The 22,533-nt window shown below is 37.4% G+C and overlaps 1 protein-coding gene across 3 annotated transcripts in view; it reads left to right on the forward strand.

Moving 5' to 3' along the window:
• MYCBP2 (MYC binding protein 2) overlaps positions 1-22,533 on the forward strand; it is a 240,277-nt gene that overhangs the window by 156,848 nt on the left and 60,896 nt on the right. For all 3 annotated transcript variants that reach the window (XM_063425851.1, XM_063425848.1, XM_063425854.1), the window contains exons 49-57: positions 2,355-2,410; positions 4,638-4,753; positions 4,841-4,938; positions 5,935-6,051; positions 6,681-6,821; positions 9,143-9,217; positions 12,067-12,285; positions 12,990-13,122; positions 15,600-15,725. In XM_063425851.1, coding sequence (XP_063281921.1) covers positions 2,355-2,410; positions 4,638-4,753; positions 4,841-4,938; positions 5,935-6,051; positions 6,681-6,821; positions 9,143-9,217; positions 12,067-12,285; positions 12,990-13,122; positions 15,600-15,725 — 1,081 coding nt within the window. The remainder of the gene's footprint in view (positions 1-2,354; positions 2,411-4,637; positions 4,754-4,840; positions 4,939-5,934; positions 6,052-6,680; positions 6,822-9,142; positions 9,218-12,066; positions 12,286-12,989; positions 13,123-15,599; positions 15,726-22,533) is intronic.

The following is a 22,533-nucleotide window of genomic DNA, read 5'->3' on the forward strand; positions in this document are numbered from 1 at the left end:
AAGTCATCAGAAATAATCACCCCTAAATCCCTTTCCTCAGATGTTGAGGTTAGGACTCTATCAAATATTCTGTACTCTGCCCTTGGGTTTTTACGTCCAAGATGTATTATCTTGCACTTATCCACATTAAATGTCAGTTGCCACAACTCTGACCATTTTTCTAGTTTCCTAAATCATTTTCCATTTGGCTTATCCCTCCTGGAACATCAACCCTGTTACATATCTTAGTATCATCCGCAAAAAGACACACCTTACCATCAAGACCTTCTGCAATATCACTAATAAAAATATTAAAGAGAATGGGTCCAAGTACAGATCCCTGAGGTACCCCACTGGTGACAAGCCCAAGCTTCGAATATACTCCGTTGACTACAACCCTCTGTTGCCTGTCACTCAGCCACTGCCTTACCCATTCAACAATATTGGAATCCAAACTCAAAGATTGTAGTTTATTGATAAGCCTTCTATGTGCAACAGTGTCAAAAGCCTTACTGAAATCTAGGTAAGCAATGTCTACTGCACCACCCTGATCTATAATTTTAGTTACCCAATCAAAAAAATCAATAAGGTTAGTTTGGCATGATCTCCCTGAAGTAAACCCATGTTGTCTCTGATCTTGAAATCCATGTGTTTTTAGATGTTCAACAATCCTATCCTTTAACATGGTTTCCATCACTTTCCCCACTACTGAAGTAAGGCTTACTGGCCTATAGTTGCCCGACTCCTCCCTATTACCTTTTTTTGTGAATGGGCACAACATTCGCTAACTTCCAATCTTCTGGGACTACTCCTGTTATCAATGATTGGTTAAATAAATCTGTTAATGGTTTTGCTAGGACACCACTAAGCTCTTTTAATAGCTTTGGGTGTATTCCATCAGGTCCCATTGACTTATTTGTCTTTACTTTTGACATGATATTTCTGGGGAACTCACTTGGTTGGCAACTTATCACATTTCTTTTACTTTCGTATACCAGACGGGGGTATACATCCCTGCTGACAATTGTCTAATTTATATTCCAGGCATGTTCATCATACGCTTCCTACAGCCGCCCATGCAGTCACGGCCACTCTTTCGTTCCAGAGACAAAATCATGGATTAGACATACTCATGCAGCATAGCATGCACTATCCCACCTAGCACTTTTATCCCATACTTGTAGAACGCATAACACAGCTTGTCACCTGGCTTTAAGAATCTTTAAGAACACGACATAGCTCAACCTGTGTCATAACAATTCTCCTAGGTTTTTCTTCTTTTTGCCACCTTAAACTTAAACTCTCACACACCATAATTATATATTTTACAGGCATTCAACAACACAGGATAACCTATGGCCAAAACTACTATAACTTCATGCTATCATACCAGACAAGAATATACTCAGAGGGTTTCAGGAATCCATTCCCCCACGTTCCTCTCAGAGATTACCAATAGCCATCCAACTTTTCATCCTTTTTGGACCTATTAGATCTACAACCATTCAATTATACTACCAAGTCGGCCATTACCAGCCATGCACATTGCCTTTTATGCCTTTCTCAGGCCAGAGAATCCACTACCATCACCACCACTCAGACAGATCATTGTCTTCAACGATCCCACGTATGTAAACACATATATCATTACCTATTGGCTCTACCACATTCCGAAACAAGTCAACACGCACCAACAGTAGAGATAACATACTATCCTACCCACAACAAATGGTGTCTACTTTCGGTCCTAGATTCCTACCTTCAAAATCCTTCCAGGAACTAAATACTGTAATGCATTTCAGGAAATGTCTGGTTAATTTGTATAAATTTGTTGACTGTATTAAATGTTTGATTATTCATTTTTGCCATCTTTATTTACAGGCCTACCGTATCGTCGGTCTCTGCACACCTCAACCGACTTGCTCCCTTTATACTATCCTACGCTTATGCTGGATCCTTACTCCATATACGGCTATTTGCCCCTTACACAAATAAATATATATATATATATATATATATATATATATATATATATATATATATATATATATATAAATATATATATATACACACACACAAATCTTTAATATTGACTACTTAAACATACATCAGGTTTCCTGGACACAGGGTTTTTCTATAGAGTACAATTTTCAATAGACTGTTTCTTCCACAATGGGTAGAGGTGGTGGCGCTAGCAAGTTCATTACTTTGGTACATTCGAGTGATGAGACAGTGCCTTTCAAAGTGACGGAAGGTCTCAATTGTAATGCACCCATGCTCTAACTTTTTGTTAAATCTTGAACTAAAACATGCATTGTTGTTAAATTTGTATTCAATATCTGTCAATAAAACATTTATTTGCTTCTCTTGTACAGTCTTACGAAAACTATTCATTTGAAGAACTCCGTTATGCTTCACCAATGCCTAAAAGGTAAATATGTTTGTGCTATTTTCTATCATTCCCAAACATTGTTTAATTTATTCCAGGGTGGATATGATTTAACTGAAGGTGTTATAAATCACTAGTCAATAAGGCGTCGGTTTTTATTCACTCTGCTTTATACACTATACACAACACTCAAATGTAATAAACAAATTATTTAAATGATTGTAACAGAAATATGTTGTTTTAAACATATTTTCAAATTAACATGCTTTAATCATAAGCATAATCTAGTGTTTGAGCTGTATGTATGTATTATGTTTTACTTCCGAATCTGCAATGATATCTTGACAATAAAAAACTGTCTAGTGGCTAGCTTAAAGGACCACTATAGTGCCAGGAAAACATACTCGTTTTTCTGGCACTATAATTCCATGAGGGTGCCCCCACCCTCAGGGTTCTCCTCCCGCCGGGCTGGATGGAGAGGAAGGGGTAAAACACTCACCTTTCTCCAGCGCCGGGCTCCCTCAGTGCTGGAAAATCTCCTCCATCTTCTTCCGTCATTGACTGCATGCGCAGCAAGTGCCGTGCACGCATTCAGCCAGTCTCATAGGAAAGCATTCTCAATGCTTTCCTATGGACGCTGGCGTCTTCTCACTGTGAAAATCACAGTGAGAAGTGCCTCTAGCGGCTGTCAATGAGACAGCCACTAGAGACTGGATTAACCCTAAAGTAAACATAGCAGTTTCTCTGGAACTGCTATGTTTACAGCAGAAAGGGTTAATCCTAAGCTGAAGTGGTCTGGGTGCCTATAGTGGTCCTTAAAAGAAACTCCATCAGGGTTATCCACAAAGGGAGAATTATAGGGAATGGAAAGTGAATTTGAAAATGGATGCCAAAATAACAGAATTAAAAACATTCTAGAAGTCCTGTTTTCAAGTTTTTCTTTTTTTTTTTTGTGTGCTAAATTTAACATTTTCTTTGATTTCTGGCTTTTCTCACTTTAGTGCGTAACACTGAGTGTATTTCACTATTATCATGAATATATCGAAGGATGAAATTAGATTAAGTTTCTTCATTAATGAACCTGATCATTTTTGCTTTAGTATTGCTATTGTTTAAAGGGGAACTGTCCCTTATCTGAAATCTACACAATGGAATGAAACATTGAAAATCTCCTGTAAATAGTTAACATATTGTCATGCAAGGAGTCTTAAAGGGTATGTTCCTATTCATTGTTTTTTTTGTATTACTGAATGGAGCATTTGAGGCCTTATAAGAGACACCGCTGATTATCTGATGTAGTTTATGGAATGGGAAGTCTGGCTCAAAAATGTGACAAACTGCATGGTCTAAAGTTTTCATTATTTTATTTTTATTTTTTTAGGATCATATCTTTGTTGTGCTGGAATAATGAACCTACTTGTAATTCCTTGATGGAAACTTGAGATATTAGTTAAAGGGACACTTTAAGCACCAAAACGACTTCAGCTTAATAAAGTGGTTTTGGTGTATAAACCATGCCCCTGCAGAGTTGCTACTCAATTATCCGTTTAGGAGTTAAATCACTTCTGTATGAAACCCACGCCACATTGCCCATAGAGACTTACTCCCAATACACCTTTTATAAAGACAGATCTAATTTTTAACTTTATTGCACAGTGTGTTTAATTTATAATTTCTTATCTCATAATTTGTTACTTCCTTACTAATGTCTTCCTTACTAGCTTTGTGTGCAATTAAATTGTAATTAATGTACTTAGAGCATCCTTTTAAAATATTGGAATCTGATTGAACATTTATAATAAAAGATGGTTTTTACTTTGCTATTTATCTCCTAGTTCCATATGTATAGTTTAGGGTTATGCGTTTTTGGGGGGAGAGAGGGGAGTTTTGCTCTTACCATCAGATTTGGTATTGGAATGTAACAAATGCCAAGCTTTAAGGATAAAACCATTCCCTGACTCATGGACTTCTTGTTTTTCGTGATTTTTGCCCTGCTTTGAGGTATAGCATGAGGTGTATGATTTTAGTTCTTAGTTGACATTCAATTGTTAGGCAATTATACTCAATGACAATTTACATATTTGCTTGTGGTATTATCTGGTATAGTGTAAAGTTGCATACCTCAATGAAGGGTACACTGGCTAGGGTGACAGTTTCCCATTTAAGAAGTCTTTTTAGTTAGACATATCAGACAATCTCTTCTGTCTAAAGTACTATCATTTTTAATTTTGTATTTAGTAATACTTTTTTTTTTTCTCCCTACTTAAAGGCCCAGTGAAAACATGTTAATCCGTGTTAACAATGATGGAACCTACTGTGCTAACTGGACTCCAGGAGCTGTTGGGCTTTATACCATACACGTTACTATTGATGGAATAGAAATTGGTATAGCATTTATTATATTTATTTATTTTACAATATGTATTGGTATTTTCAATATTATGATCTATAATGTGTCTGGATTTTCTACAGATGCTGGCCTAGAAGTAAAAGTGAAAGATCCGCCGAAAGGCATGATACCGCCTGGGATTCATCTGGTAAAGCCAAAAGCAGAACCTCAGCCAAGCAAGGTCTGTATTCTGCAGAATTTATTTGGATCAGCATGAATATATGTTAAATGCTAATGATAAATACTTGCAGGGTAATTCTGCATTTTTAATTTACACAGACCTCGTATGTGGACCATAAAAAATGTACATGGTGCCTTAAAGGGACATACAGCACCTTAACCACTTACCATTGACAGTGGCACTGTCCACATATCCATGTTAAACAGGTTTAATACTCAATGTGGGTCCCTGGGCACCTGTGGCTGTTCCTCCATTCCGAGGCTAATTATGGGTACTGGATTAGCAGTAGCAGTAACAGTCCATGTCCGAGATGGATGGCAGTGATTGACTGCATTCAACTGGTACTCTAAACAAGCTGCATAAACAGTTGGTGCTCATAGCCTGGCTAAAGCGGAAACATCAGAGTGGCCTAGCTAAGGGTGCCTGGGAACCCTCATTAACACTCACTCTGTGAGGTTAAACACCATACTGTGTCAATTTAATTGGTTTGCTAGTTTGTTTAAAAAAACACGATGATGATGCTGAAGTTAGTATAGCAGGTCATGTGCATTCTGGACCATATGTTGAAAGTACAAGACTGGTAATGCTAATGCAAATCTGTTAGTTAATTCACTGTCCACCAAAGCATAAACAAAGTTATCATATGAACTCATATGAAGTATAGGGGAAGATTTACTCATCTCTGTGCGTTAGCCTTATTTACCCTTATTATTTATTACAAAGCACCACTGTACATTTAAAAGAGTTTAACAAATGCAAGATACATGTGATTAAGTTTGGTATGGAACTTTTTTTTCAAATATTCTTTTGGTTTTTAATTATTTTTTAAATTTATTTTCCTATATAAATTTGCCATTTTGAGTTTCATTGATTTTGGGAAACTAGCAACAACCTGTAACTTCCCTTGTTACGTAGTCTTGATCATTGCATTCTTTATGTTGTGCTCTTGCGCTTATGTTAGGTTCTCTCTCTTCTCTATCTACCTTTGCTTCATAGGTTCGCAAATTTGTGGCCAAGGACAGTGCAGGGCTCCGTATACGTAGCCACCCCTCCCTTCAGAGTGAGCAGATAGGCATAGTGAAATTCAATGGGACCATCGCATTTGTTGATGAGGTAATTCCTTAGCCATTTCAGACAAGGCATTGTATTATCTATGCTTTTAATGGCCTGGCTCCTTCATTCATCTGGATTGCTGGCATACCTCCAAATCAAGTTTTTTATATTTTTAGACCTTTTCTGCTTTTTTTCTTTCCCAACAAATTAACTACAAAGACTGTTAAAATGACACTATATTATCTACTTAGTGACCTAAAATGTATCTGATTATCCCACAACACTATTTTTGGTGAGAACATTCCTTAGTGTTTTCTGTCTTATCATGTTCTAGTCTTATCGATTAGTTTACCCTTTATTCCCATTTGCTTTTGTAGTTTCCTTTTATAATTAGACTGTTTACTGCCGTTGGCAACACTAGAGTGATTATGCTTGCATCTTCTGCATTTTCAGTTTCTTGTTTACACCATTTTAGAAGTGACCCTTGTCACCCATCTCTACACCCTTGACACACATACACACACTCCTATATCTTCAGTGGTGCATGTTTTGATTCCCCCCACCCCCCCTCCCCTCACTGCTTTGCTTCACAGCCACGGTTGGCTTTCTAGCCTGCTGTGTAGGCCTCACTGGCAGTGAAGCAGTTACAGGAGAGCATGGCTCGTTATTGTTGCTTGTTTCCCATCTAGATCCACAATGATGATGGTGTGTGGCTAAGACTGAATGATGACACAATAAAGAAGTATGTTCCTAACATGAATGGTTATAATGAAGCTTGGTGCCTCTCATTTAATCAGCATCTTGGCAAAAGTCTGCTGGCCCCTGTTGATGTAAGTAAAAGGCGCCTTCAAATGATGGTATACATACACAACCTTATTGTGGATATAATATATGGTCTTGCATGTTTTGAGGTATGAGGACAGATTCTGACCTATATATAATTGTGTACATGCTTAAACATATGTTTTCACGTTTTCTTCCATAATATATTTTAGAGCTATATGGTAATGTATAACTTGAATTCTGCTCAGTTACTGTTCATGGAATGTAACCAGTCAATATTTATTAACCAAATCATTGGTCTCTTAGACTCAAACTGATTAAAGGATCCAAGCGATAATCACAACCATATTGTATGCTAACACTAAACAGTGAAATTTTTGTCACCTCACAAAACTAGTCCTTAAAAACACTTCAACTTACTTATATTCCATGCAAATCAGTAGAGACATGTTATATATTTGTATTATTTTGCAAAGAGGGGGTCACCAGAAACCCAAACCTCTTTAAGTTTCCATATATGCAAGTCCACTCCAAAAATTAATCTGATATAAATTTATTTTTTTTTTTTTTTTAAATCTATAGTATTGTGCTACAATATACTTTAAGATGCTGCAGTGATGGATACGTAAAACAATATTTAGAGGCTTCTGTTGTGCTGGCACTTTATGGCGTTTCAACCACTTATTCACATACACAGGATACACTACGTTGTTTTTCTTTACAACTTTATTGTAAAGCTATCACAGCCATTTTGGCACTGCATGTCTGCATCTTTCTCACTGATTTTTTTTTTTTTTTTTTTAACTCACAGGATAAAATGTTCATATTTTCAGTTAGACATTTTGTTTCCCATGGTTTTTTTTTGTTTTTTTTTTATTGAAGACAATGGATGCACAGCTTTTGTTCCATTAGAGTGTAAAGTGAGACTTCTTTAAGACTACAACAATTTGTATCAGAATGTCTCATTTATGTTAAGCACATTTTTCATTACATAAAACAGCCTTTTAGAATAAATTAGTAATTTTGTAACAAAAGTGATGTAATGTCACATTGCAAATATTTTTCCAATGTTGTATTGCAGTAGATTTGTGTGCGCGGACATGAATAATTTATTTTGCTAGTCTAAGAGTTTGATAAAAGCAGTGGCTTCTACAAGATAATTCAAACAGATTAATTTGCAGTTTTCTGGAGTGAAAGTGAGCAAAACCATGTACTTGATCACCTAACAATTTAATTATGACATTTGTCATTTCCTCTGCGCTCCTCCTCCCCCCCCCCCCCCCCCCCCCCCCCCAACCTGGTATTGTTACATCTCCTGTATGTCCCTGAGCAATCTGTATTTCTCTTAGGTTCTTAGTGTGGACGAGCTTAGTAAGTTTGTCAGCTGTCTTTTCTGAATGGAGAGGAGTGATATATTGTAAGCATTATTTAATGAACCAAAATACAGTAATAATTTCAGATTGGCAAGTGGAACAAAACCTAAAATTTCAGGCAGATTTAGTAAGTGAATCAGTTATTGCTCAGATTTTTGCACACCTTTAAACAATTTCTCTGGGTTGTCCTTTTTTTGTGTGCTTAACTTGCATCATATGCAATGATACGGTTAGAACCATACAGTGCAAATGTGATGATCATAGGGGTGCCTTGTGAACAGCACTTTCATAAGCAAATGCCAGTGCGTATGATCATGCCTGGAACATTTTGGGAAGATGTTGCCTGACTGTGGAGAAAGGTTCACTCATCCACCCAGCAAACACTTTAGTAGTTATTGGAGTGAGGGAATGAAAAACTGTCAATCAGAATAGTGGAAATGCATTATTAAGAATCCAGGCAAAGTTGTCAGTGTGCATTGTAACCAGATTCTTTTATTTCTCTCATCCCGCTCGTCTGGATTACTTCTAAAACAAATGGAAAATAAGTTAACAGCATTGAACTGCTATCTTAGTGTATGTTTGTGTATATACTCCTAATTCTAACAATTCTGTATGGTTGACTGATGCTACTAACTATTTTTACAGTTTTGTATGTGTTTCTACAATTCACAGTTTTTATATTGCAACAGCTCAAACCGTTTTGTATTTTTTTTTTTCTTTGTTAATATGTTTTTATTCTAACGTAAATGGCATGACACACTACATTCCAAACTGTGGATGTCTGAAGCGGAGTTTACTGAACCTGGTGGCAGTTCTTGCTATTCAACATTCTACTGGAAACCTTAACAAAAAGGGAGAACTTTGTCCAGAGTTCACTCACTGTGTAAAAATGGCATTCACATTTAACTATTTTCTATCACTTAGTACAATGCGCATCTTGCTATCCCTTTCCTCTTTTCTCTGTTGATATATGTTTCTTAAACTTTGTTGCTCAGAATATCTTTTATGCTAGCCAAGGAACAAGGGACATGGACTTTTTAACTTGGACTTCTAAAGCTTTTTTCCCACAGGTGAGTTCTTCTGTATCTTCATTTTCTCATGTTCCTTCAGACTTTTTCTTCTAACTTCCATTAAAACATCAATCTCTTTGTGTATTCTTTGCAAGCAGACTAAATATTATATTTATTGTATGTGGTTATTTGAGGGTGTTTGTGTGGGACTTGTTTGTACATGGAAAGTCATATGAATGTTGAATGTGAATCTCGTGATGTTTACGTATGGTGTTACACAGCCTTATGGAGTTCACTTCATGAGGTGAGAAACAGAGTTGAATGTCCAGTGAGTCATACCTTTGCTTTAACCTAATGAGCTCTTCCACTGGCTGTAAAGGTTTATTTGGGGAATGCAAAGATTGTTGTGCAGCATTCGATTAGATGTATGTCGTTCAATAGCTATTCTACAATAATGGAAGTTGTCTTTCAAGAGGATATCCATTAGCATCTGGAACCACCTCTTGATATGAGCTACATAGCTACTGAAGAAACCTTAATTACACAAATTGAAAATGAATATAGTGCTCAATTAAGCCAACTGAGGTCCAGTAATCTGTTGGTGTGGTGCCTTGATTAACCATTTTTATTTATTTTCATTTCATTATGCTTGCAAGTACACATGTATAATACACACTTTGCTTAGTGCCATGTGTCAGCACAACAGCAGGTACATTACAGTAAAAGTACAAATAATTATATTACCGCCTACTTGCTCTGGTAATCACTGTATTTTTAAAAATAGAAATTACTAAAATAGTGTACCTTAAACCCCTAGATTAGGACACAGACATTGGTTCCCCGTGTTACTTTAGTTTGTCTTTCATGGTTATGGATTACATATCATTTGAAGATAGTATCATTAAGGTAATCAATGTTAAAACTCAAAGGGTCACAAAGCTAATGTAGTTGTGTCGCTTTCATGAAACGTTGCAAACCGCTGCAATGAAATATATTCTTCAGCTTTAAATGCCTGGAGAAATCGGATTGAATAACTGTCAACAAATGTAAAGAAGCTTTCACTAACCATAACAGGTGCATGTAATGTACACACCTAAGGCTGATGCTGTCTAATAGCTAGGGAATAATAGACTTAAAGCATGCTTACTTACCTTATGTGAAATAACATGAACCTTGTCTTAAGGAAAACAAATCCACCAGAATGTGTGTATATCTGCCATAGAGTAACTTACTAGCCTATTAGCCATGCAAATTGAACTGTGTTCCCAAAATAATGTTTTTACGTGTATTTACTTATAAATATTCCAAATGAAACCTCTTAATAAGAAACTCCACCAAATGCTTAGTCAAAACCAAGTCCTCAAACTGTTGATTTTAGAACTGGGAGAAACTTTTGTGGTAAATATTGCCATGGTTACCAATCAAAATACTGTTTATCTGCATTGTCCCTGTGTTAACAAACATACGAATGAAGGCTATCTGATACCAGTAAAGTCATTTTGGAAATTCTTCTACACGTGAAAGCATTCCATCTACCTGGCCCCTGCATGAATTATGATCTTTAACAGAACTGTTTGACTTCCTTAAAGGGATAAAATGTATAATTATTTTCATTGGGGTTAAATCTACTTAACAGTGAGTTGTATTTTTTTGTTGGGCAATGTAGTGTCCCTTTACTCTGTGGAGCAGTTCCTGCAGCTGTAAAAGGTATATGTCGGCAAATATTGCTTTCATTGCAAGCTGATATTCAGAGATTAACTCCACCTAGTCTAATTCTGGCATATAATGGCTTTCAGTGTAACAGATGTGTGCGGCACAAAGCAGTAAATGCATGCTCTACACTTTATCGAACTCTATGCTCTACAGCAAACACCATGCTTCATTAAGAAATATGTATGTTCCTCCTAACTTTCAAGCTTTTTCAGGTACCCAAGCAAAGTGCTTGAGAATGTTTATAGAAAAGAGGGCAGGATAGTACCCAGAAACGCCTTGCACCATAACCCCCACAATAAGTGGTAGTGGTTGTGTAGAGTGACAGTGTGAATCATAAGTTTTCACTGTTTTGGCAATATTTTAATAGGGCATATGGGGGTGTGCAAGCATTCTCAATTCAGTGGATGACCAATAGAAGGGGTTTCTGTGAAAGTACAAATCACACATAGCAGCCTATTTGAAGTCTAAGATTTTTAGTAGTATGGCAGTCCATTCGTTTTTTTTTTTTTTATTTAACTACACAGAGCAAAATCTTAATAGTTGTTTGGTTCACATCGTTTGTGGATTATTTGATGCAAAATGGTCTTTAGTTTGCAAGTACCTCAACATTTATCTTAAAGGAACACTCAAGCAAACAGCACTCTGTAATAGTTATGGTTCACCCCATTCTAAGTAATCAAACCGTTTTCTATCTATTGATGACTTTCCACGGGTCCACTAGCAGATTACGGCTCCTGAGCGAAGCCCTACCATGCATGGCCAGCTCTTTGGCTGAGAGTGTCAACTCTCAAAGGGCTTGACTGTTTTACATGGAATAGTGCCAGAGCACTCCTAACACCTAAACCACAACAGCGTGCTGTAGCAGTTATGGTGTTTGGCGTGTTCCTTTTATGCTAACTTACATTACAGCCTATATACCTGGTAAATCTATTTACAGGATAGAACATTTTGTATTGTAGCTGAATCTTTGTTCTGTTTTTTGCAACCTTCATCAACTCCTTTTGTTTTTGTTTTGTAAAATAAATACCAAAGTGGACAATCCGTCTTAGTAGCTGCAATTCACCCCAGCATACCAATTATAGTGTGCTGCCTCATTTTTCCCCTCACTTTATTTTATTGCTTTTGTCTTTATTTGTAAAGAAAAGGCCATAGACAACAATATATGAATGTTCTGTTTTTATTTTTGTTTGTTGCAGGAGCAGGTGTCAGAGGATTTTTTGAAAGATTTCAATGTACGGTGCACTCAAGAAGTAATTATGAGAGAGAATGAAAGCCCTTTACTCAGGGGTGGGCCTGGGCTCTACAAGGTAGTGAAGACTGGGCCCTCCGGTCACAATATCAGAAGCTGCCCAAACCTAAGAGGTATCCCAATTGGAATGTTAGTTCTTGGAAACAAAGTCAAGGCCGTGGGCGAGGTATGGGTTTTTTGTAGCTCTGGTTAATGACTTAATAGATAAAGCTTATGCCATGCAAATCTCAAAACCAGAAAGCTTCATCTTCAATAGCTTTCGGTTTGCACTACTAATAGTATTATGTTTGTATTTTTTGGTGTGTGGAAAGTTAAAACTCTACTTTTGCTAATTTTTAAATGGAACGTGAATCTTTTGGAAGTTGTATATGTATATTCTGCCCATTATAAGTGTGGATTTGATTTTACTTCTGCTCTACTTTTCTCTTATTTGCCATTTCCATTTCTTCAATAACTTTCTTCTTTGTAATGTGATTGACAGAATACAATCTTCTGATGTTTTTGTGCAAATTTTGCTTCAGGGTGTAGTGTGTCATGCTATTTCTCAATCCACGTCTTGAGTAAGTGGATTACCTTCTGTAAAAGCTGGATAGTTTCATGCTTAACTTGCTGTCACAAGAGTTTTTTGTGGTTTTCTTTTTTTCGTTTATTCCTCCTGTTTTGAGGTTGAAAGGTCTTATTTATGATATTTAAAATCCAGGTATGCATAATTTAACCTTAAGCAGTAAAACTTTGATTACACACACAAATCATGGCAACTGTCACATTGTACTATCTGTAATGGTAGCATGCAACCATTAAATTTCATCATATGGTATTTTATAAAGTTTAAGGACTCCATGAAACTTGTGGTTTCTATCTCTGCACCAGGTGGTCAGTACAGAAGGTACATGGGTACAGCTGGACAAGAACAGCATGGTAGAGTTCTGTGAAAATGATGAAGGGGAAGCTTGGTCCCTGGCTAGAGATCCTGGTGGCAATCAATACCTGCGACATGAGGATGGCAAGTTCTCATAATAGATTTAATCTCCTTAGAGTTTTGCGTGCTAATCCATATTGTAACTGTGTATTCACTTTTATTCAACATTTAATATCCATTACTTTCAGGGCCGGACTGGGGATACAAAGCAGCCCTGGAAAAAAAAATCCTATGCCAGCCCCATAAGTCATTGTGTGTATAATATAAATATTATATTATACACACAATGACTTATGGGGCTGGGATAGGATATAGATCTTTCTCAAAAACATACCGGCACTCTGGAAATTCCAAAGCGATCTTCTTTTATTCAAGTAAATCCAGCTCAACGTTTCAGCTCCACATTGGAGCTTTCATCAGGACACAAAAACCATAATCATATGTACATGGCTGTATTTAGGAAAAGGAAATACAAAAAAAAAATCACCAAATCAGCTGTTCCCAGTCCTCCTGATATCCCAGGTGCATGCCCCAGAACTTCCAAGTCACACCGACAGATATTGGTTTCAGGGAGGAGTTGAAAAGAGTGTTCCAGCCGCGTCATGTTTCAATAGCAACCCGAGATGCTTCAGTCTCATTGGTTGCTATGCATGTACGCATGCGTTGGGAGAAGGACAACTCGCGGCCCAAATAGGCTCCTCCTCTTTGTGGCGTCTGTTCTGTTGGATTACCAAGGCAACTCGAACACACTTCCCATGCAAGAAAGGAAGGGGAAACCGTATCAATAGCGGACATCATAAATAACAAGTATAGATACCAATGTCCATAAACAGCCTCTAAGATCATCCAACAATATTAAAGTGCACTATAAAGGAATACAGTAATGTTAGAATAAAGTGCAATCAAATTCAGAGTGCAATATATAAGCATGAGAAAATGGTTGAGTAAATATAGATTAATAGTAAAGTGCCATAATGTTAGAGAAAACGATTGCCTCATTCTAATAAGTGTCGTCAATAAACTTTTTTAAAAAGTGCCAATGGTGCTTATTGCTCTATGCAGAATATAATTATAGAATGCCAATAAATAAAAGTGCAAAAAGAGTTAAAGTGCTGATCAAAAAATTTTTCAGAATCCTGAGGTAAGGACATTTACATTTATTGAAAATTATTAAAATACAGTGCTAACTGGATAAATCTGCATCATTTGTAGGAAGTGCTAGAGGTTAATGAGAATTTAGATTTAGTGCAAAAAGATATTTCTAAAATAAATGTTCAACTATAACATTCACATGTATAAAACCATTTATGTGTGCTTCTCACTCACTAGCAGGCGCACACACACACAAACTCACTTGTAGACACACACACACACACACACACACACACACACACACACACACACAAGCTCACTTACTTGCAGACATACACACACAAGCTCACTTACTTGCAGACATACACACACAAGCTCACTTAATTGCAGACATACACACAAGCTCACTTAATTGCAGACATACACACACAAGCTCACACTAGCAGACGCAGACACACAAGCTCAATTGCAGACACACAAGCTCACTTACTTTCAGACGCAGACACAAACACAAACACAAGCTCACTTACTTGCAGGCGCACACAAGCTCACTTACTTGCAGGCGCACACAAGCTCACTTACTTGCAGGCGCAGACACACTCAAGCTCGCTCAGTAGAAGGCACACACATACCCACACACAAGCTCACTCACTAGCAGGCACACACACGCGGTCATGGCTGAAGCTTACCTGGCACTGGTAGGTGAAGTTGCTATTTTGTGGCCTCTTCCTTCCAGAGAGTTCAGCCGAGTGGGTGTACCGAGCTTCCATCCAGGAGGCAGGCTTACGTGTGGGGGCCGGACATGTGGCTAGAACAGATGTCATTTGTGCAGGCCACCAGCAGCCTGATTGCGGCCGCACCAGCTCCTCCCTCTTCACTCCAATTGGACTGACGCAGGCTGGCACAGTTTGAGAGGAAAATACTTAAGACATTAGCCTAATGGTTTGGGCTGTCTGCCAGGCACTAGGTTCCTGCGGCCCACCAGGAAATTGACCGGTGGGTCAGTCCGGCCCTGATTACTTTTAGGGATACTTTTCATGTAACCCTCATTTAAATTAATTGAACACTTTATTTTATTTTTATTTATTTTTTACTCTGTCTAGGATCAGTTGTCATAGTTTGACACTGTTTAATAAATTTCCTGCTCCAAATAATAAGTCGGTGGCAACATTTGTATTCAGAGGTAATAGCCATGTCTCATACCTTAACAGTCCCTTAATAATAGTTCCTACATCAACTTTTAAATCTACCTGTTTTTATCACTGGTTTTCACAAAGCCATATTCATGAGAACCAAAATGTAGATCACTCCGATGTTGCATTACTACAGTTCCTGTCTTTTTTTTTTTTTTTTTTTTTACTATCCTAAAATTCTACCTTTGGCAACCTCCGATCTAAAATCCATATATTATCCCTGTATTTCCTTGATTTCAGTTAAATGATCCTTTAAATTTTAAATTTTCTTTTCAGAGCAAGTTGGTTTGGATCAAAACTCTCAGACACCGCCCCCAAGTCCTTTCTCCATGCCAATATTTAATCGTAGTACAAGTGGAAACTTCATGCCAGGTTTTGATTATGGACTGTTAAATAACAAAGGTATGTTTTTGTCTAGTTGCTTCTTATTGTATTCTTATTTCTGTCTAGTTGCATTTTGTTTTAATTCCTTAAAATACCTTTTCAAATCATTGAAGTTGTCAGTGGGCTGGAGTTTAACCTCCCACAGCAATGTGCGGTGTCTCCATTTGTACAGGGTTTTTAAAGTGAATTACAGCACATGCAGATTCCAAGCAACTTCGTATCCGATTTAAAAAAAAAATAAAAAAAAAAAAAAAAAAAAATGGCTTGTGACATTAAATTGATTTAAAGAAACTGCTCATACCTTCATGAAACTGTAATTTTTGCACTTCGCTATAGTTTATTCAGGTCAGAACAGCGTCTGATCACATATTGAGTTTTACAATTCAAGACCTGTTGAGCTTTATAATTGACTTCTTTTCATCACAGTATAACTTAATTTTTGTGTATATTAGAAAGTTTTGTATTGCTTCCTCATCGACACTGATGCCTCAACATTTCTATTATGGGTTGATAGTATTGTCATGCTAGTGTTTTTCTGCATTCACTCATTACATAACGGTTTCAGCTCAGTTTGTAAGCAACACGGATGCTTCCAATTTACCACAGCAAGCACAGGTGCCTCAAGCCCAGAGCTCCCACCACAGTCCAGGGATAACATAACAAATATGTAGAAGCTAATTTTAGTTTTCTGATAAGTTGGCACGGTGTCTGGATACCATTTCGAAAACATTATGGGTGTTTTTTTTTTTCTTCTATTTCTTCCAAGCTTAGTATAGCAAAAACAAATGTGTTTTTGTTTGGTTTTTTTATTCATGGGTTATAATTGAAATGTGTATAAAATATTCTGGAATAAGCACATAACAATAGTAAAAAATTTAAAAGAAAATATTTTTTTAAGGTTATATATGAAAATCTTTAATTCTGTACTTTTTATGTTCTGTGAAGAATATACTCTAATTTAGAAATGTGTAAATATTGCTTTTCCTTTGCAGGCCAAAAATACATTCTTCTAGTTTCAATTATTCAAGTGCCTGAATCACTGCTAGCTCAATTTTTGTATTTCTACTTCCAGGCATTGGGAATTATTGGAAAAATTGATTTGTTTTTTTATTTTTATTTTCTCTACTTGAAATGCAAATGTTTGAGGCAGGTGTTCTAAAATCATTTTTTTTAATTTTTTTTTTTTTAAATGCTGTAATGTTGGAATAGTTAAAAAAACAAACAAAAAAAAAAAAAAACGGTTTCCCCGAAAATAAGATGGCCCAAAACATAAGCCCTAGCTTATTTTCAGGGGATACTCATAATATAAGCCCTACCCTCTAGTTAGTTAATTATGTTTGGGGAATTTTCCTTGAATATAGATTTGCGGGATACCATTCGCGAATAAACTAGCACACACTTGCTAGTGCTTTTCCCCAAAATAAGACATTCCTGAAAATAAACCATAGTGCTTTTTTCGGGGGAAATCTTGATATAAGACCAGGTCTTATTTTGGGGGAAAGATGGTAGAAATGTTAATAGTCTTGAGGGTTTTTTTTTATCATGAATTAACAAAATGCAAAGTGAGAGAACAGAAAAAAAAATCAAAATTAAATCAATATTTTGTGTGACCACCCTTTGCGCTTTCTGAAGCTTATTGTGCATCAGTTCTTTCCCATGATTTACAGTGATGGAAAGCAAATGTCCTCTACCAATAATTTTACATGTAATGTTTCCTCGATATCAATACTTTCATCATCTACACATTTTTTTAGTCTTTTACAATATTGCAATGTTCCTTTATTCAGATATGACTCTGTCTTTAACCAGGTAGTAAAGACAGATACTGCAAATGTATGAAGCTTTTTTTCCTACGTTTTTGTGAAGTTGCATATTTCTACATGTATTGTGAATTCATTGTTCAGTTACAATTTTATGTATAGTAATATCTTTATCTTTATCTGTCCAAAATTACTAAAAATGAAAAAAAAAACGCATTTTTAACTTCAAAATGGCCTTCACAAAGTCTTCTAATTATTACTGCCCTATTGATTTGTATTTCTTAATCATGTTCAAGCATCAGTCACTATAATTATTTAGACAGTGCCAACATGTTCCTCAGCGCTGTACATTGTGTAAACAAGACAAACCTTAAATTCTAACAAAACACGATTGGCATACTGCAACAGTAGGTGAAAAGAGTCCTGCTCAAATGAGTTTACAATCTTAAAGGATGATGGAGAAATATACAGAGGTAAATAAGTGATCTGTACGTCGGCAGAGTCAAGAGGCTGGGCTGGAGCATATCTGCTAATGAGTGAGGAGATGTAAACATGGTAACAGTTATGGAAAGCTTTGTAAGTAAGCACAAGCATTTAGAACCATATCCTAAATGGAAAAGGAAGCCAGTCTAGAGACTGGAAGATGGGTTATGTGTGAGGATGCGAGGTAGATGAGACTGGCGGAGGCATTCATTATGGGCTTAAAAGGGGCAGTCTGGGCACTTTTCAGGCTGTCAAGCAGAGTGTTACAATAATAAAGTTGGCTAGCGACTTGGACATGGACAAGTGTCATAGTTGCATCCTGAGTGGAAAAAATGGGTAAATATATTTAAATGTTTTTACAGTGAAAGTGCAAGGAATTGGTGATGGGTTTTGTGTAATATGTAAATAAAAGGTATGGGTAAGAGAGAAGCCCAAAGCAACACACCAACAGGGTAGAGGTTATGATAACTCCGTTGTCCTTAAAGGGACATTATAAGTATAAGGAATACAAACTTATTCCTGAACTTATAGTGCTGGTATGGCTGTTTAGTTTCCCCACCCACTCTTTGTTCGTAGGACTAGTAAGCACCTCTAGTGGCCATCTGAGTGGGTGCCACTAGAGGTGTTTCTAGGCAGCAATGTAAACACTACCTTTTTTTCTGAAAAGACTGTGTTTACAGTGCTGTGATTGCAGGGACAAACTATAGACACCAGAACCAAGTCTTTAAAGTTGATGCTCTGGTGACTATAGTGTCCCTTAAAGGTAAACAGGCATGTTCGGTCTTGGATAGGCTTTACAAGTTACAAATCATGAAGTTATCCAGTCATAAACGGAGGGTAGGCAGTCGATAACATGTTCTAGCAGATGGGAAGAAGGCCCAGGCGACGAAAGATAGATTTGATGATTTCAGTTCACCAGGGCAGACAGCGTAAATTCACAGTACAGAACCTTGAGGAACTCCAACCAAGAGAGGTAAAGGTTTGGAGTTCAGATAGTCTGCATGTCAATTATAAACAAGGCTTTAAAGTAGCTTGTGTGAAAAGGGAAGAAGTTATATAGGGCAATAGCTATGCAAAGCATCAGGTTCAAGAGAAGGGCTTTTTTTTTTTTTTTTTTTTTTTTTTTTTTTTTTTAAAGTATGGACGTGGTCCGTGCGTGTCTGAAGGCCAAGGGGAAAATGCAAGATGAAAGAGAGTAACTGAAGATTTTTATTAAAGATGGGACGGTCACAGATGAGAGAGATTGAGTAAGGTGCTAGAGCAGTGATGGCGAACCTGTGGCACGCTGTGCCCTCTCTGTGGGCACTCTGCTATAGGTTCGCCATCAATGCAGAGTAGGCACCTGTCTGCCCAAAACGGCAGGCGCCTACTCTGCTTCCGTGTCGGGAGGCAGGGGGAGGGATCTGTGAAGCAGCTCCCCTGTCCTCCCGCGAGCAATCTGTGTGGAGTGCTGCCGCGCGTTACCATGACGGGTGTTGCTCACTACAGATACAGATTTAGCATATCTGTATGTGCGTGTATTCGGCAGTTTGTGTGTATGTAGTGGACTGTGTGTGTGTATTCAGCAGACTGTGTGTGTGTATCCAGCAGTATGTGTATGTACTCAGCAGTCTGTCTGTGTGTGTGTATTCCATTTGTTGGAGATACTAATATAAGCTTAATTTTATCTATGTATATCATTTAAAATTTGTATCATTGAACTCTCTGGTGTGTTCTTCTTTTAAAACAAAAGTTGTTAATTATTTTGGACAACTTTTTTTTCAACTTAAACCTCAGTATTTAGGTTTAATTGCCGTGTTCGCACTTTGAGGAAAAAAAGTTGTCATGTATTGTGGTTTGGGCACTCAGGCTCAAAAAAGGTTTGCCATCACTGCTAGAGAATGGAATGGAGGGGACTTGTGGTAGGACAGGAAAAAAGCAGAAGTGCAGAAACCACATCTTCGGAAGTAGGATGGTAGATACTAAGTGTACAAGAGTAGGCAGGAGACCGGGTCAAACAGTTGAGGGGAGAAGCGAATGAGGCTTTTTTTTTTTTTTAAATGTTGTCAATTTTATCAGTAAAGTAGGATGTTAAGTTGATAGCTGTGAGTTTAGTAAATGGGACAGGGAATGTTGGGTGCATTAGGGAATTATAAGTAAAAGAGGCATTTGGGGTCATATGTGAAGTTGGAGATGAGGGAGATGAAGTATGTTTGTTCAAAGAAAGAGAGCATGTGCTGGTGAAGGAACGCAACATAAATTTGTAGTACAGGAAGTCAGGCAGTATATATGTTTTTCTTTTTTTTCCCCTCATTCGCAGGTCCTCTACCTGGGAGTCTGAGGGTTCTGTTCAGTATCTTAGCTGTTCCTAGAACTGCACTCTTTTGGACAGCGATCTCAGATGTTAAACCTGAAATCTGTTGAAGTCACTTCACCAACTTATTAATCAGTTTAAAGTGTGTATATACCGTATATACTCAAGTATAAGCCGACCCGAATATAAGCCGAGGCCCCTAATTTTACCCCCAAAAAATGGGAAAACTTATTGACTCGAGTATAAGACTAGGGTGGGAAATGCAGCAGCTACTGGTAAATTTCTAAAGAAAATTAGATCCTAAAAAAATTGTGTTAATTGAATATTTATTTACTGTGTGTGTATGAGTGCAGCGTGTGTGTGTGATGCAGAGCCTTGGTGGGGGGTGGGCATTTGTATTATTATTATTTTAATTATTATAATTGTAATATTATTTTTGTTATATTAATTATTTGTATTATTATTTTTTAATATTTATTTTATTATTTATTTTTTTTCGTCCCCCCTCCCTGCTTGATACATGGCAGGGAGGGGGGCTCTCACTCCCTGGTGGTCCAGTGGATGGGCACTGTGTAGGAGGGGGCTGGCAGAGCTCTTACTTACCTCTCCTGCAGCTCCTGTCAGCTCCCTCCTCCTCCGTGCCAGTCCATTCAGCACCTCTGTCAGCTCCCACTGTAAGTCTCGCCAGAGCCGCACTATGACCCCGCGGCTCTCGCGAGTCTTACACTGGGAGCTGACAGAGGTGCTGACCGGACCGGCGCGGAGGAGAAGGGAGCTGACAGGAGCTGCAGGAGAGGTAAGTATTTCGGAATTGGCATTGTGTGCAATTGCAACATTTGTGTTACAAAAGTTAGAATACTTAATTGTAATAAATACAACTTAATCTTAAATGATAGAGATCACATTTAATCTATCCATTGTGTTTTCAGAATTACACACAAATGTTTAAATTTTTCTAAAATAAGGTTTAAAAAAAAAAAGTTCCTTTCCACTTCTGTGCCAAACATCAGCATAGAGATTAGAAGCCTGTGCTCTGCATGTCTGTTATCAAGAAAACCCTCATCAGAGCATCCCCCCTGTTTGAATTCAACCTAATGGAAAGCAGTGCCTGCTGAGAAAGGAGAACGAGATAAGTTATATTTACACAAAGCCAACATACAGGGGTATGCAGGAGAGGTGTGTCTTACAGTGTAACACATGAAAACCTGATTGCTCTCAGGAAACAAGAATAATGGAAGTAAATGACAAAATAAGCTTTTAATAGTATTAAGTGAAGTTTAACTTATGTGTATAACATGAGTCAAGCCAGATAGTTAGAAAACTGCAAACCTATATCTGTCATGACAGATTCACTCAAAAAAAAAAAAAAAAGCACAAGAAAAACTAAGTTGGTAAATACTTTTTGGCAGTTCCTGCCTTTAATTTCTGTAAAACGGCGTATACACTGCCCTTTCTTTTACCCAATCTATATTCCTATGTAACATGTTTTAGCACTATTAAAATTTTTGACCAGGAAGGATACATTGAAATTTCTATCTTTTTCAAGTATGTCCTGGTCCCACTAACACTGCATCGTTACATAAGGGTACTATATAATATGAGAAATACAAAATAACACACAATACAAAATAATACACAACAAATATAAATTTAACACACAACATGTAAGAAATATGATCAACGATGATTACAGGGGCATTATGTTTTGAGATATGTAGAGGGATCTCTCAAAGGATTTTAGGCTGAGGGTAGACTTAAAAGTGTCCGGAAAGTTGTTCCAGAACTGGGGTGCTCTGTAGGAAAATGCTGATTGAGCCGCTTTCTTTTTGTTTTGTGGTATAGTTAATAAAGCGTTGGAGGTTATAGGAGGTGAGAACAGCCAGGAAGTTGGGTGGGAGCTGCCCAGAAAATCTTAGACACGAGGCTGGAAAGTGCGTCTGTGCTTTGTCATCATCTGTGTTCTTTGCAGATTTTACAAAGCGCCACCCTTTCTTCTGACAGTGATTGCTTTGCTTGGTGTCTGATGGGTGCATGGTACAGAGGAAAAGTTTTACTTACCTTAACTTGTCCTTTGCGACCACTGCCAGGCACTTTCTGCTGATCCCTTTGAGCTCCTACTGCTTAATCTGCCATGAGCCTAAGTTGGTATTGACTGTGGGATCCTCGTTGGTGACAATGACAATACATGACGGCAGTAGCTCAACATTTTGTCAAGCATTAGTAGGTAGTCTCTACTTTGTCTTAGTACATCTTTTGATGGCGTTGTAATTTCAGTGAAATAAATATTCTA

This window comes from Pelobates fuscus, chromosome 1 (genome assembly GCF_036172605.1).
Source record: "Pelobates fuscus isolate aPelFus1 chromosome 1, aPelFus1.pri, whole genome shotgun sequence".
NCBI lineage: Eukaryota > Metazoa > Chordata > Amphibia > Anura > Pelobatidae > Pelobates > Pelobates fuscus.